The following is a 14,142-nucleotide window of genomic DNA, read 5'->3' as shown; positions in this document are numbered from 1 at the left end:
TTAGAGGCCCTGTACCCTGACACACACATTGCCTTTGCAGGCTTAGTGTCTTGGTGCAGAACTAAACAGAATGTCGACATAGCACACATCCCTGTGTGCCATGCCCACAAACCCACTGCCCTGGCATACCTCAGCCACCCCTCTAGCTGGGTGCCAGTGGTGTGGGCAGAGGTGCATGAGCCCTGTGCCTCTACAGTACCCAGGGCCATTCCTGTGCACTGTAAGTACAGTGATGCCATTAAGAGTATATGGTGCTGGGAGATTGTCATTACGAACTCCACAGCACGATAATGGCTACATTGAAGACTGGCAAATTTGATATTAAACTTCTCAGCACATTAAACCCACACTGATGCCAGTGTGGGAATTAATGTAAAATGCACTACAGAGGGTATTTTAGAGATGCAGTAGTGCAAACAAGATACAAGCGGCTGCATTCTGAGCTCTTTGTAGCCTATTTATCACTGTCAGGTTAGAGCCAAGCATAAGGGCATTACAATAGTCTAGATGGAATAAGACTAGGGCCTGGACTATGATCTGACGAGTGGAAGGCTCAAAGAAGCCAAGAATGGGTTTAAGGGAGCGAAGGCGACCATAACAGGTGCCTGCCACTCTTTTGGCATGAGTCTCTAGAGAGAGTGAGTTATCCAACATCACGCCCAAATTTTTAACTACCTCCTTAGGAGTGGGGGGAGGTCCTAATGTGGGGGGCCACCAGTGTTTGTCCCATTTCTGAGTTTCCTTGCCTATTAAGAGTACCTCCGTTTTGGAAGAATTCAACTGAAGACAGTTCTGTAACAACCAGTTTGATATGGCCAGACTGTCTTCTTGGAATTTAATTTGGTCCACCACAGTGTTTTTGGAAAAAGTGAAAATGAGTTGTGTATCGTCCGCATACGATATTAATTTAATCTTACGTTCTCTGGCCAACATAGCCAAGGGGCGGACATAACCATTGAATAAAGTGGGGCTAAGCGCAGAACCCTGCGGAACCCCACATTCCAGAGGGTGCCTGCTGGACGAGTACGGCGGGGCGTGCACCTGGAAGGAACGGTCAGATCGAAATGACGCGAACCAATCCAAGGCACTCTCCCTGACTCCGGTCTCCCACAGTCTCTTAAGCAAGATCCTGTGGGAGACCGTGTCAAAGGCCGTGCTCCAGTCCAGCAGAATCAAAAACGAGGTCTCGCCCTGGTCCTACACCTCCCTTAGGTGTGCCGTGACAGCCAATAAGGCAGACTCCGTGCTATGTTTAGCACGGAATCAATTTTGGGACTGTTCCAGAATTCCGTTGGACTCCAGGTAGGTGGTCAGGATGGAATTCACATGAGCTTCCGCCACCTTGGCAAGGTATGTAAGTAGAGAGAAAGGTCTGTAGCTACCCGGCCTGGCGGGGTCCAACGTGTTTTTTTTTAGAAGAGGGACTTTAGCATGTTTCCAAGATTTCGGGATGGCTGCTGACTGAAGTGAGTTGTTGATCAGCGCCTGCCCCTCCTGCAGAATGGAGTCCTAGAAAGATCTAAACAAATCAGGTTTAACGGGATCTTCCGGGGAGCCGGACTTTACCTTTAAGGCCAGGAATTCCATCTCAGTCTGCTCAATGGGTGGCAGGATTTAAAGTGAGCATTGGAGGTCAACTGGGCCTATGGTGGGGCTGAGAGTGGTAGTGTGTCCATCCGGGTGTAGAGAGTTGTAAATCCCTTTGACTTTGTCCAAAAAGAAACATGATAGCTCTTCGCACTGTGCGTCAGATACTATCAAGTTACCTGTTCCTTCCGGAGCCTTGGTCAGGTCCTTCACCAGAGCAAAAATAGTTTTGGAGCGTTTGGTGCTGGAGTTGATCAAGTCAGTGTAATAACTTGCTTTGGTCAACTTTATAAGTTTATGATCTGCTTTAGTGGCAGATCTAAAGTTAATTTTGGCCAAGTGATCATATGATCGCCTCCAGATGCGTTCCAGTAGCTTGCATTGCTTTTTTTTAGTTGCGAGTGCCTCAGAGAAGCACGGATGGGACTGCACACGCTTAGGCCTAGACCATTTCATTGGGATGAAATGATAAGGTGACTCATTAATCCATTCCCTGTAAGCTGTATCGGCCTCCTCCATATTACTAGGCCAGATTGGGCAGGAAGTTTTCAGTCTGGTTTCAAACAGGACATTATCCAGTTTGTTCCAGGGGCGCCTCCACAACAGCGGGGGGGAGCTTTTCCCTACAGCTAGCTGGGATCTTAATCAAAATGAGGACCGGGAAATGATCTGTCCAACTGAGGGGACTAGGAGTAGTGATTGTAACTTCCTGGATGTTTGTAAACACCGGATCTAAAAGATGACCTGCCTGATGCGATGGCCCATTGACTAGCTGGATAAGCTGGCACACCTCCAAGTCACCCAGAAACTTTAGTATGGTGGGTGAGTCACGACGCTCAAGGTGGAGATTGAGGTCCCCCAATACACTAAAGTTTGCTGATTTGCCCTGAGCAAGTGACCAAGAGCCCAGCTCACACAGCCACGTGGCCTGCTTGCCAGCAGCCACCAACCGAAGACCCCCTGCCTCTCGTTGGATAACATTGGGCCTAACTACTTCTGCACCCGGCTGCCCCGGTGCCGCTGAGGGTGTACCAACTGTACCAACCCGAACCTGGGAGACCCCTGAGTCTATGCCCAGAACCGTAACTCTGCCAGTCGAGTACTTACCCAAAAGCCGAAAACTCACTTTTCTTCCATAGAGTAACATTGACTGGTTTCACTTGAAAATTGTGAATAGTGAATTTCCTCCCATAGAATCACATTGGTGATTCTATGTGAAACTTTTAAAACACCATAATATTCCTTAAAAATCACTACTGTAACCAAAACGTTTTTACTTAACTGTTTACAGGAAATGTCCCAGGACTGAATCTAGGACCCAGTCCTGTGGTTAAAAAAGTAATCTACTAATCTAATAACTAATTGCATTTAACTAGAAATTCCCATTGATCTCAATGTTGCATTGTGTTTGAAATTATGTTGCCTATTGCAACAACTGTACCTATTGTAATCAAGAAGTCTATTGCCTATTTAAAAAGTATTTAACTAAAGTAACTCATGCTAAAAAAGTATATTTTGATACCTTGTTGGTTCTAAAATAAAACAACGATATATTTTGATCCAAAACAATTGTCCTAGAGTTCGATTCTTGAGTGTGTGAGACCATTTGCTGACTGAGTGTTTACAACAAATGCTTTGCACTGTCCTCTGGTACTGCCTTACTGCTCGACCAAGCTATCACTTTAAAGAGTAAGGTCAGATCTGACTTTGACCTCTGCCAAACCTCTGGGGACTGTGGACTCTGTACACACTGTACCTTACTTTGGTCCAGTAAATACAGAGCCACTTTCTTACACAAGCCTGGTACTAACTATGTTGATCATATTTTGGTTAGGTTCAAGTTGCTACATTGGTTACAGATCAGCAAGAGAATCTAAATTGCATGTTTGCTAATCAGGTGTAGTCACAGAAGTGCAAAATTCTACCTGCAAGGAGGAATTATCATGAGTACAAACGACAACAATCTTCAAACAAATAATATTGGTCTCTTACACATTCCAGCAACTAAACTTTGAGTCGTCAATCACAGATTTGCTGTTAAAGGGGCAAGGATATGGAACTCGCTATCTGTAGAAAGCATGGGTGTGTATTTTAGTAAAAGACTAAAACCGTTCCTATTTTACACATATCTATATTCTGTGAGCTTGGGAATCTCTTTTCTGTCATTGTTTTGTGGTGTGTTTTTTCAGATTTTCTTTTAGTATTTTATGAATATGTGACAGTTTGGTTTATGGTGTGTATCTTATAAAATAACCCACAACCACTGTAAAGGGTTCCTTGAGGTTCATCCACTATCCTTCCATTGAGGGGTCCGCCTTTCACCCTAAGATCCACATTAAAGTAAATTTGGTCGTTGCTTAAAAAGCTTTTTAAAATAACTAGGAATCCTTTCAAGCTTTGTTAAATGGCAAGGATATACTTAATTCGAAAAGTTTTAGTCAACTGCTTACCTCTTGTTTTGATTAAAATTGGTGGGGGGTTTTCGCACACATCACATTTGCAAACAACTCTCTGGGGCAATCATTATGATTTTAATTGTAATTTTTAGTTTATTTTAACAGAGCAATAAAAGTATTCAATCATTCCTATTTATTCACACTGTAGTATGCGATGACATTCCTGGTAGGGTTAATAATTCAGAAGCCTGGTGCTTCCATCACAATATGTAGGAGAGAGGCCCCAAGCAGTTTAACATTCCCAGGTAATTAATCTGTGTGGTCTCTTCAGGACCTGGATGAAAACAGCCCTTTCTTTGTCTTCAGCTTCTTTCCTCTCTCCAGAACTCTCACACAGCTTCCAGTCAGCCCCAGCATTCTGTGATGTCATTACAGACACTGTAACTCTGCCCCCCTCAGAACGTTCCCCTGAGTGAAAGCTCACAGAATTCACACATACAGGCCCCAGATCATATGTTCATACCAACACAAAACAGGAATCTGCCCAGAAATGCTATGCAGTCAAACAAGACAACTCTGCCATGCTTCCTCTGGCACAGATACCATGGCAGTAGGCCTCTGGTGGGCTGCAGACAGCTTTCCCACCCATGGACCGGAAGTTATTCCCTTCAGTGACTTTGAAAGTAATCCTTTGTGGCATGAGGAAGTGAGAATAGTTTGATTCGTAAACCGAGTTTTGCAAAATATGTCTAAACTAAAAATGCTTTCTATGGGTACATGAAGTATTGGTCTGTGTTTTACACTGTAACTCAGGACGCTAATACATAGAAAACAGGCGGACCTATCACAGTTCAAAGGGTCCTGCCTGAGTAGTGGGCTGAAGGCAGCACGAAGGGTCGAATCACAAATGGGGCATCATTTCTTTAAACCAATTCCCATATGTGCCCCAAAACTAGTTAGCTACAGCCCACTACTCAGGCAGGACCCTTTGAACTGTGATAGGTCCGCCTGTTTTCTGTGTGTTACACAAGGACTGGTGAGCTCTAAATATTAGGAGGACGATTACAATCTGAATGATGTCTACGTCTTTTGTATGTTCATGTAAAGTGTTTTCTTAATTTGTGTTGCGTTATAATAATATATATGTAGTTTATGTTTTTACAAGTTTGCCACACTGAACAATTGCTGTTCCTTTCTGTGACATGATTGAATGTTTTCTAAATAATGTGAAGAACGTTTGAAACTAATGTGAAATAATTCACGTATACTTGGAATTGTATGTCTAAGTGTAGATTAATGATTGTTTAACAGCCTATCTGGCCATTTGCGTGTTAATGATATTAGAGTGGTCCAGGCCAGGTAGGGACAGGACCCAAACCTTTGTTTGGTTTTGTTATTTCATAGCTTTCAGGCAGCCATTCAACCTTATCCCATAGAAATAAACCGATTAGTGACCGCAGAGAGATGGCCAATGACAGCTTGAGCTTCTAAAACACACCAGGTGTGAGCCAGTGCCCTCTCTGGGGTGGCGGAAGAGAGCACCAGACGAGCAGATGTGAGCTAGGCCTTTCTGTGGTGACAGAAGAGAGCACCGGACAAGCAAGTGTGAGGTAGGCCTTTTCGGGGTGGTGGCAGAAGAGAGCACCAGACAAGCAGGTGTGAGCTAGGCCTTTCTGGGGTGACGGCAGAAGAGAGCCCCAGATAAGCAGGCGTGGAGCTAGGCCTTTCTTGGGTGGCAGTAGAAGAGAGCACCAGACAAGCAGGTGTGATCTAGGCCTATCTGGGGTGGCAGAATAGAGCATCCCACTCTCTAGACAGACAGGTGAGAGCCAGGGCCCGTTCTGGGGTGGCAGAAGACAGCACCCTACTTTCTAGACAGGCGGATGAGAGCCAGGTCCCTTTTTGGGGTGGCAGAGGAGAGAACCCTATTCTCTGGACAGGCAGGTGAGAGTCCTGACCCTTTCTGGGGTGGCAGAAGAGAGCACCCTACTCTTTAGACAGGCAGATGAGAGCCATGGGCCTTTCTGGGTGGCAGAAGAGAGCACCAGACAAGCAGGTGTGAGCTACGCCTTCCCGGGGTGGCAGAAGAGAGCACCCTACTCTCTAGATAAGCAGGTGAGAGCCAGTGTCCTTTTTGGGATGGCAGAAGAGAGCACCCTACTGTTTAGACAGGCAGATGAGAGCCATGGCCCTTTCTGGGTTGGCAGAAGAGAGCACCCTTCTCTCTAGACAAGCAGATGAGAGCCAGGGCCCTTTCTGGGGTGGCAGTAGAAAGCACCAGACAAGCAGGTGTGAGCTACGCCTTCCCGGGGCGGCAAAAGAGAGCACCCTACTCTGTGGACAGGCAGGTGAGAGCCAGGGCCTTTGTAGGGCAGCATAACGGATCCAGGGCCTTTCTCGTGCCGCAGAAGAGAGATGGGGACTTTCTGTGGTGTGCAGAATAGAGCAGAGGTTTCGCTAGGATTGCAGGAGAGAGTCAGAGCTTAGTTACGAATGCCTGTGCCTCTGTATTGGATGGCAGGGCAAAAAGCATACCCATTAGGGTGCGAGGTAGAAGCCACTGTCTGGCGGGAGAGAGCCCATGCCTCCCTAGGATGACAGGAGAGTGCAAGCCTCTAGATGGGTGGCAGGAAAGAATTTGAACGTCTTTAGAGTAGCAGGAGAGTACCAGCCTGCCTCGAAGGACCCATATCGAATGATGGTTATATTTTCAGGTTGGAAAGAACAGATCGAATAGTGTACCTTCAGTCCGGTATTTCTTATACAGCCCCTGCCACAGAACTTCAAACAGGAACTGAGGCCCAGTTTTTTTTTTTCCGGCCTCCTCTAGCCACAATCACTTCACATGTTCACACTTATTGAGACTTTACAACCCATGCCCCACTTGGACACCACACTTACATTTTTTCTTACGCTTTTCCACATCTGCAGTTATTCAACCTGGCAACATTCACTTCTTCCTGGCCACGCCCACTTTTCATGGCTACCTCTGCAGTCAAGTTGCGACCCCTCGACTCATGTGGCCACAGCACTTTATGTTTCCTGTCACCTTCAGAAGTGACCAGCTGTCCTGTTAGGTTGCCTTAATTCTTTGCACTGATGACTTACACCTATCACAAGGCTGTCCCAGCATCAAAATGTTGCCTCTTAAAAGAAACACATCACCCCAGGAATTCCCATCTCTCGAGTAGCTTGCGGTCTCTGGTATGGCCATCCCTCACCTTTAGTGAGCCCACTGTCTCTCAGATGGTTCCAAGTTTCTGTGACCTTTCTGAAATGCTTTACTTCTGAGGTAGCCTTGCATTGAAAGGTGGCTTCTCTAGTGTTGAGGTGTATGGGTACAGGTATACCTTGTTGACAACTCTGTGTGTGTTCTTCCATGTGGTAGGACATGACCATATGAAGTACAATGCCTTGACCCTCAACACACATTGTTTCCTTTTATCTCTTTCTTATCTGAAGCGGCAAGCTCCCGAACCCTGTCGTGTGATCAGACTGTGGGTCCTTACCAACTGGGGCAACAAGGAGAAGACCTGCGTCTACAGATTCCGTGTCCATGGGAGGGTGAGCAAGTGATGTCATCCTGACACCAGGACATTTACTGAAAAAATCAGACAGACAGCTGGGACCCAATCGACAACAACTCCTGGACCAAACAAGTATGAGAGCTGCACGGAAAATAAATTCAGTCTATAGAAGCGTTGGGTTGTCATCACTTGGGTTGCAGGTGTTTTTCCTGCCTCGTAGAGTATTTCTTTCCCCAGTTCTGAGGTGTTTTTATTTCTGAGATTAGCTAACAAATGCAAGCGGGCAATTTGGCAGATCCCTACCTTTCTTCACCTTCTCGGGTAGGTTCCCATAGATGTCAAGCCCATGCTTTTTGCAGATTGGGGTTTGTTCATGTGGACTTTCTCGTTAGCAGAGGATGGCTATCGCCGACTCTACGAATTGTGCTGGATTGTAGGTGTAATAGAAAGGTGGAGGTCTTCTTGAGGTCACAAGCCCCTTTTTTCACAGAGCCTTACCGTCCGAACTCCATGTGAAGATTCATCTTAATATGTCAGGTCTGAGTTTATAATGTTTTGTTCATTGCACATCTTCTCTTCATTCACTTCTTACTCAGTGGTAATATGGCGGGCAGCTGCCTGAGACCTAAGATGCCTTTGTGGAGGATGATATTAAAGACCTGCAGCCGCTAGTCCACTGAAATATTCTGACCGACTCTAGATAGGTTTCGTTAAAGCAGTGTATTGGGACTAGGCACATGCCATATTTTTAGGATATCCCCATAGGATCAATGTGCAGTGCGAGAAAGTGCCCTCTTTCTTTCATGGTATGCCCCCACTTTTTGCTGAATTGCTGATGTTCTTTGACTGAGTGTGCCCTGGGCTCCTGCTAATCGGGTACCCAGGGCATATGGTTCTTCCCTGAAACTGCATTGAATCCAAAACCCAGTTGGCATCTCTGGCCACATGTCAGCCCCTGGTAAATGGTACCACAGGTACCCAGGGCACTGTGACCACAGAAGGCCTCTAAAGGCTGTAGCACTTATTGTGCCACCCTTATAGGCCATGTACTCTGACACTCAGACACTGCCTTTGCAGGCTGCGTGTCTTGGTGCAGAATAAAGTGAAGAGTCAACATGGCACACATCCTTGTGTGCCATGCCCACAAACCACTGCCCTGGCATACCTCAGTCACCCCTTTAGCTGGGTGCCCTCTGCCAGTGGTGAGGGTACAGGTGCATGAGCCCTGTACCCCTACAGTGCCCAAGTCCATTCCTGGGCACTGTAAGTGCAGTGCTGCTATTAAGAGTATATGGTGCTTCTACTTTGTCATTACGAACTTCACAGCACCATAATGGCTACACTGAAGACTGGGAAGTTTAGTATCAAACTTCTCAGCACATCTGGGCAGCGCATCTGTCCCACGCGACAGATGGTTTTAAATATCTGGGTATCTGTGTGTCACCATGCCCCAAAGTCTCATGGGCCTGTAATATTACTCCATTGATGGCAGGCCTGAACGGTGAAACTAAAATATGGTCCTCTCTTCCCCTATGCCTTTATGGGCGATTGGCTATATTCAAGATTGTCTCGCTACCTCTAATCCTATATCGCCTCCAAAATTTCCCATATAAAATTCCACGTTCCTGGTTCACACAGGACAATGCCTTACAAAACAAATTCCTTTGGAAAGGTGGGGTGGTCAGGGTTGCACTGCCCCCATGCATCCAATCCACATACTGTGGGGGATCGTGGCAGCAGACATTTATTCTTACCCCAGTATTGGAACTTTCATAGATTCCCATGCTTTGTATCATTCCCCCGTCATCCGAATGGGAGCCTCCGTAAACAAAAAATACCATAGCAGTAGGTACAAAAGAGAAAGAAAGGCCTAGGCCTCATCTTATTTTGTAGCATATCCACCTCTTTTTGTAAAAGAGACCAAAAAAATTGCAACAACCAATCAGAGTAGCCTCACCCCATAGAACCCTCCTGAGAGAGCCTCGAAGCCTCAGATTTTCTATCACATGTTGTGCTAAGGGAGTCTCCTCTGATCTCTGCTCAGTTTTCTTTCTACAACTTGGGATTCAACTATTTTCTTCATAAATGTCAGATAAGGAGAAGAAGTGCTTATTTAAGGCTTGTGCTACCTGTTCCAAGAAAAGGCTATATGTGGAGGACAAGCATAAGGATTGTATTTACTGCTTGTACCCAGACCACAAAGCCACTGAGTGCAAGATCTGCAGAGCCTTCTCCACTAAGACTTTAAGAGACAGGGAAGGAAGACTTTTGACCTGGCTGCAAAAGATAAAGTCTCGGAAGGAAGTGGTTTCCAGTGACAGCGAGGATTCCTCCTCAGCTTCTTCATCAAGGAGGTCTAAAAAGAGGGGTAGGTCTTCCCCTTCAACATCAGCTGAGCCTCCTTCTAAGGCCTCTCAAAAGACCTCTGACAGGTCTAGTAGGTCCAGTCCCTGAAAATCTCACCGAGGTGCAAAGGAGAAAGAGGGATTTGCGTCTGAGGTGGTTTCTACTCAGAAGGGGCCTCAAGGGCCTTCTGTTCTCTCTTCACCACCTGAGAAGGCAAAAACTTTTAAGAAGCCTGCTTCCCTACCTCAAGAAGGGAAATTTGAGAAGAAGACCCGCTCGTCGACGATGGCATCTTCAGGTACGTCGACGACGACTGCTAAAATCCATCAAGGGTCCATTTCTGCTTCGTCGACGGTTCCATCAACGGTGACTTCGTCGACAGCTCAGGTTACTCTCCCTGTGTCATCAACAATATTAATATCCTCAACGTCGACGATGATGACGCCGACGGTGCTGTCGACGAGGACGACGTCGACTATGTCGGAGACGACGGCTGCTTTGATATTGACGACAAGCTCGTCGACTATTTCCCCTCCGACGACAATGGTTCTTCCTCCAGTAGATAATACTCTCGTCGACGACGATTCCATCACCGACGATGACCTTCGTCGTTGATGACTACTCCGTCGACGGTTCAACAAGTTAAAATTTCAATCCGAAGACGCCAGATTACACCAGAGATGACATATCCCCGAAGGGTGACACCCTTTCCTCCGGCCTTACTTTTCGAGGAAGACTACTCAGAGGAGGATGATAGTCCTTATGGGGATGCCTACAGTCCATCTCAGCTCCAGCTCAAATACCAGGACTCAGACTCTGATGACTGTTACGAAGAACAGCGACAACCTCCTCCCAGGGAGAGAACGCAGCAGCAATCCCAGCAGGGTATGGTTTCTATGCCCTCCTCTTTGATAAATGACTTACAAATCATGTTGATGGATTATAGGGGAAGATTTCCATCTCAATCCTCCGAGTCCATACAGCCGCCGCCTCCTCCACCACCTCCTCCATCAGCCTCTGCGGTTCAGCCACCAGAACAAGAACCCTTGGAAGAGAGACAGGCTATCACCACGGGTCAGGCATATGGTGATAATGATGATGATTCTTCAGATGATGGACGAGAGGTGTCCGAGGTCCCAAACCCGGATAGAGAGTGGGATGATTATATCATTACAGACCCGCCTTCTCCTTCACCGGATCCGGTATATTCCAGTCGAGCAGACATCGGAAGTGTCCATAACCTCATGGAGAGCGCTTCAAAGAGGTTTGGCCTTCTGGTTTCAGTGGTTCAATCGGACTGCTTCCTCTAAGATTTCAAAGAGCCATACAGGAAATCCATCCGCTCTATTCCCATTATAAAGCATGTATTGTCTGAAGGTCATGCAGTCTCCAGCTACCGTTATTCCGGTACTACCGCGGCTGCAGAAGAAGTACAAGGCCCCTGATGGTAGTCCCGCTTGCCTGGTTGGCCAACCGAAGCCGGTCTCCGTGATCTCCCAGGCGACACAGAGAAAATCAAAGAATCCATCGGCCTCTCTGGCTTCACCACCTGATAGGGAAGTAGACGCCTGGGCAATGTGGGTAAAAGATTCTCTTCAATGTCCAGCCTTCTGGTTCGTGCCAATTTTGGGACAATATGATTGCCAAATGTGGTGCGATTTCTCACCGTTTGTGGATCAGCTACCTGACAGTGCTAAAGCGGATGCAAGGAAAATTTTGGAAGAAGGGGAGCGATCTCCCTCAGAGATAATTGACTGCGCCATGGACATCGCCACGACTGCTTTTCGTGCCTTGGCAGGTTTGGCTGTCCTGAGAAGACAAGGTTGGCTTCGGGCTACCTGGTTTCACCCTGAGGTGCAAAATAAGATTTTAGATCTGCCCTTTGACGGGGATATGCTTTTTGGCAAGCATCTAGATGACGCCTTACAGGATATTAAAAAGAACACAGAAACAGCTAAAGTCCTTAGGCACTCTGCAATATCGTAAGTTAGCTTTCCGAGGGGCAAAAGGCAAGAGTTTCTCCAACTACAGAGGAGGATACCAACAGCGCTACTACTCCTATTCTCAATCTTCTCAAACCTATAAACCACAATACTCTCAAAGGCAGAGTTAATCAGCATCTTTCTCTCGCCAGCCAGAAAAGGTCGACAGGGTCGCCAGCGGAGAAATTCGTCTAAACTGCAATAGTGGCCTCTTGGCTCTGTCTACTATTCCTCCTCCTCCGGTAACATCAGTAGGGGGCAGGATTTCTCATTGTCTACGCAGCTGTATGATCATAACATCAGTTCGGTGGTTCCTAAATATCATTCGGTTTGGCCACACATAGGAATTTCAACACTTCCCACCTTCCAGAGCTCCTCGCGCCACTGAATCAAAACATCTACGACTTCTACGTCTCGAAACCCATCAATTGTTCATCAAGGGGGCGATAGAACTTGTACCTCAGTCTTAAAGAGGACAAGGTTTCTATTCCAGGTTTTTCCTAATTCGCAAGACGGAAGAGAAGTGGCACCCAATTTTAGACCCGAGGTAGCTAAACACCTATCTCATAAAGCTGTCATTCAGAATGATATCTCTTTTGGATATTTTACGGCTTCTCAATCCAGGAGATTGCATGACAACTCTGGATCTAGAGGACGCATATTTCCATGTACCGATCCATCTAGCTCACAGTCGATTCTTACGCTTCACAGTAGCCAAGAGCCCCTTTCAATTTAAAGTCCTTACTTTCGGGCTCAGAACCGCCCCACGGATATTCACAAAGGTTTTAGCCCCAGTGGCAGCATTTCTTAGAAAGCAATCTCTAGAGGTTGTTCCCTACCTAGACGATTGGTTAGTAAAGACTCCATCCTTTCAAAGAGCTTCCACAGCAGTCGACAGCTGCATTCGACTTTTCAATCAGCTAGGTTTACAACTCAAATCTGTTCTTTACCCGGCCAGGTCGGCCAGGTTCCTAGGTTCCATTCTCGATACAAGTTGCTGCAAGGCTTTACCTTCGGAAGAAAGACAGAAAAGACTCATTCTTTTGTCTTGTCTCCTACAAAAGAAAGGGTCTCTATTGGTCCGTCTGTACAAGTCACTTCAAGGATCGATTTCATCTTGCATACCCTTAATTCCGCACTGCAGACTTCGGATGCGTCCGCTGCAGGAGCAGCTAGACAAACAATGGTGCCAGGCAGAAGGCACATTCGACGACAAGATAACAGTAAGACCATTAATGAGGAAAGTGGCCAACTGGTGTACGGTGAAAGACAATATCTCAAAAGGTCTCACTTTCAAGATTTCTCCATCTCCCATGGTTATAACCACAGACGCCTCACTGGAAGGCTGGGGGGCAGTATTGCAGGATCTTCAAGTGAGTGTTCATTGGACACCCGAGCAGCGCATTTCCCACATCAATCTTCTGGAACTCAAAGCCATTCAATTAGCTTTGCAAGCTTTCCTTCCAAGAATTCGGAATTCCACTGTACTGGTCCGTACAGACAACACGACGGCCATGCATTATATAAACAAGCAAGGCGGGACAAGATCTCGACTTCTTTCAAGGGAAGCCCAAGAAATATGGAATTGGGCAATTCTCAACCGGGTTTCTCTTTCAGCAGAACACCTCCCAGGTGCGCTCAACACGACAGCGGACACATTGAGTCGTCTAAAATCAATCTGTCACGAGTGGGAGTTAGATCAAAACACTCTCGACGAGGCCTTCGACTGTTGGGGCACTCAGACCATAGACGTGTTTGCGAGTCCAGAAAACAGAAAATGCCAATTCTATGCATGCAGGAATCCCCATTGCAGTTCACTGGAGATTGCTCTTTAGATAGCCTGGTCAGGCGCATTTGTTTACGCCTTTCCTCCAATACCCCTGATTCCGAGGCTGATCAGGAAACTCAAAGCGGAACCTTGCAGAATGATTTTAAGTTCCTTTCATGGAAGGTAGCTCTTCTTTTAGCCCTAACGTCGGCTAGACGGATAGGTGAGCTCCAAGCGTTGACTATTATGGAACCCTTTTTACAATTCAAGAAAGACACTTTAATCCTGAGAACAAATCCAAAATTAATTCCGAAGGTCCCTTCGGATTTCCATTTGAACGAACCGGTGGTTCTGAAATCTTTTTTCCCTTGACCATCGTCTCCAGCAGAGAGGTCGCTACATTCCTTAGATGTCCAAAGATGTTTAAAATTTTATCTAGAACGGACAAGAAGTTTCAGGAAGTCTTCACAGCTCTTCGTTGCTTACAGTGCTCCGTGCAAGGGTTTTCCGCTTTCAAAACAAAGCATTTCACGGTG

At 46.5% G+C, this 14,142-nt stretch overlaps 1 protein-coding gene across 1 annotated transcript in view; it reads left to right on the top strand.

Moving 5' to 3' along the window:
* LOC147748646 (SUN domain-containing protein 2-like) overlaps positions 1-7,642 on the top strand; it is a 129,887-nt gene extending 122,245 nt beyond the window's left edge. Inside the window, exon 6 of the mRNA XM_086928369.1 lies at positions 7,446-7,642. Within this exon, the coding sequence (XP_086784495.1) occupies positions 7,446-7,559 (114 nt within the window). The 3' untranslated portion in view covers positions 7,560-7,642. The remainder of the gene's footprint in view (positions 1-7,445) is intronic.
* The last annotated feature ends 6,500 nt before the right edge of the window (positions 7,643-14,142 follow it).

Source organism: Lissotriton vulgaris, chromosome 1_1, assembly GCF_964263255.1.
Source record: "Lissotriton vulgaris chromosome 1_1, aLisVul1.2, whole genome shotgun sequence".
Classification (NCBI taxonomy): Eukaryota; Metazoa; Chordata; class Amphibia; order Caudata; family Salamandridae; genus Lissotriton; species Lissotriton vulgaris.
Note: the sequence above shows the minus strand (reverse complement) of the source record. Positions and strands in the feature narration are given on the sequence as shown.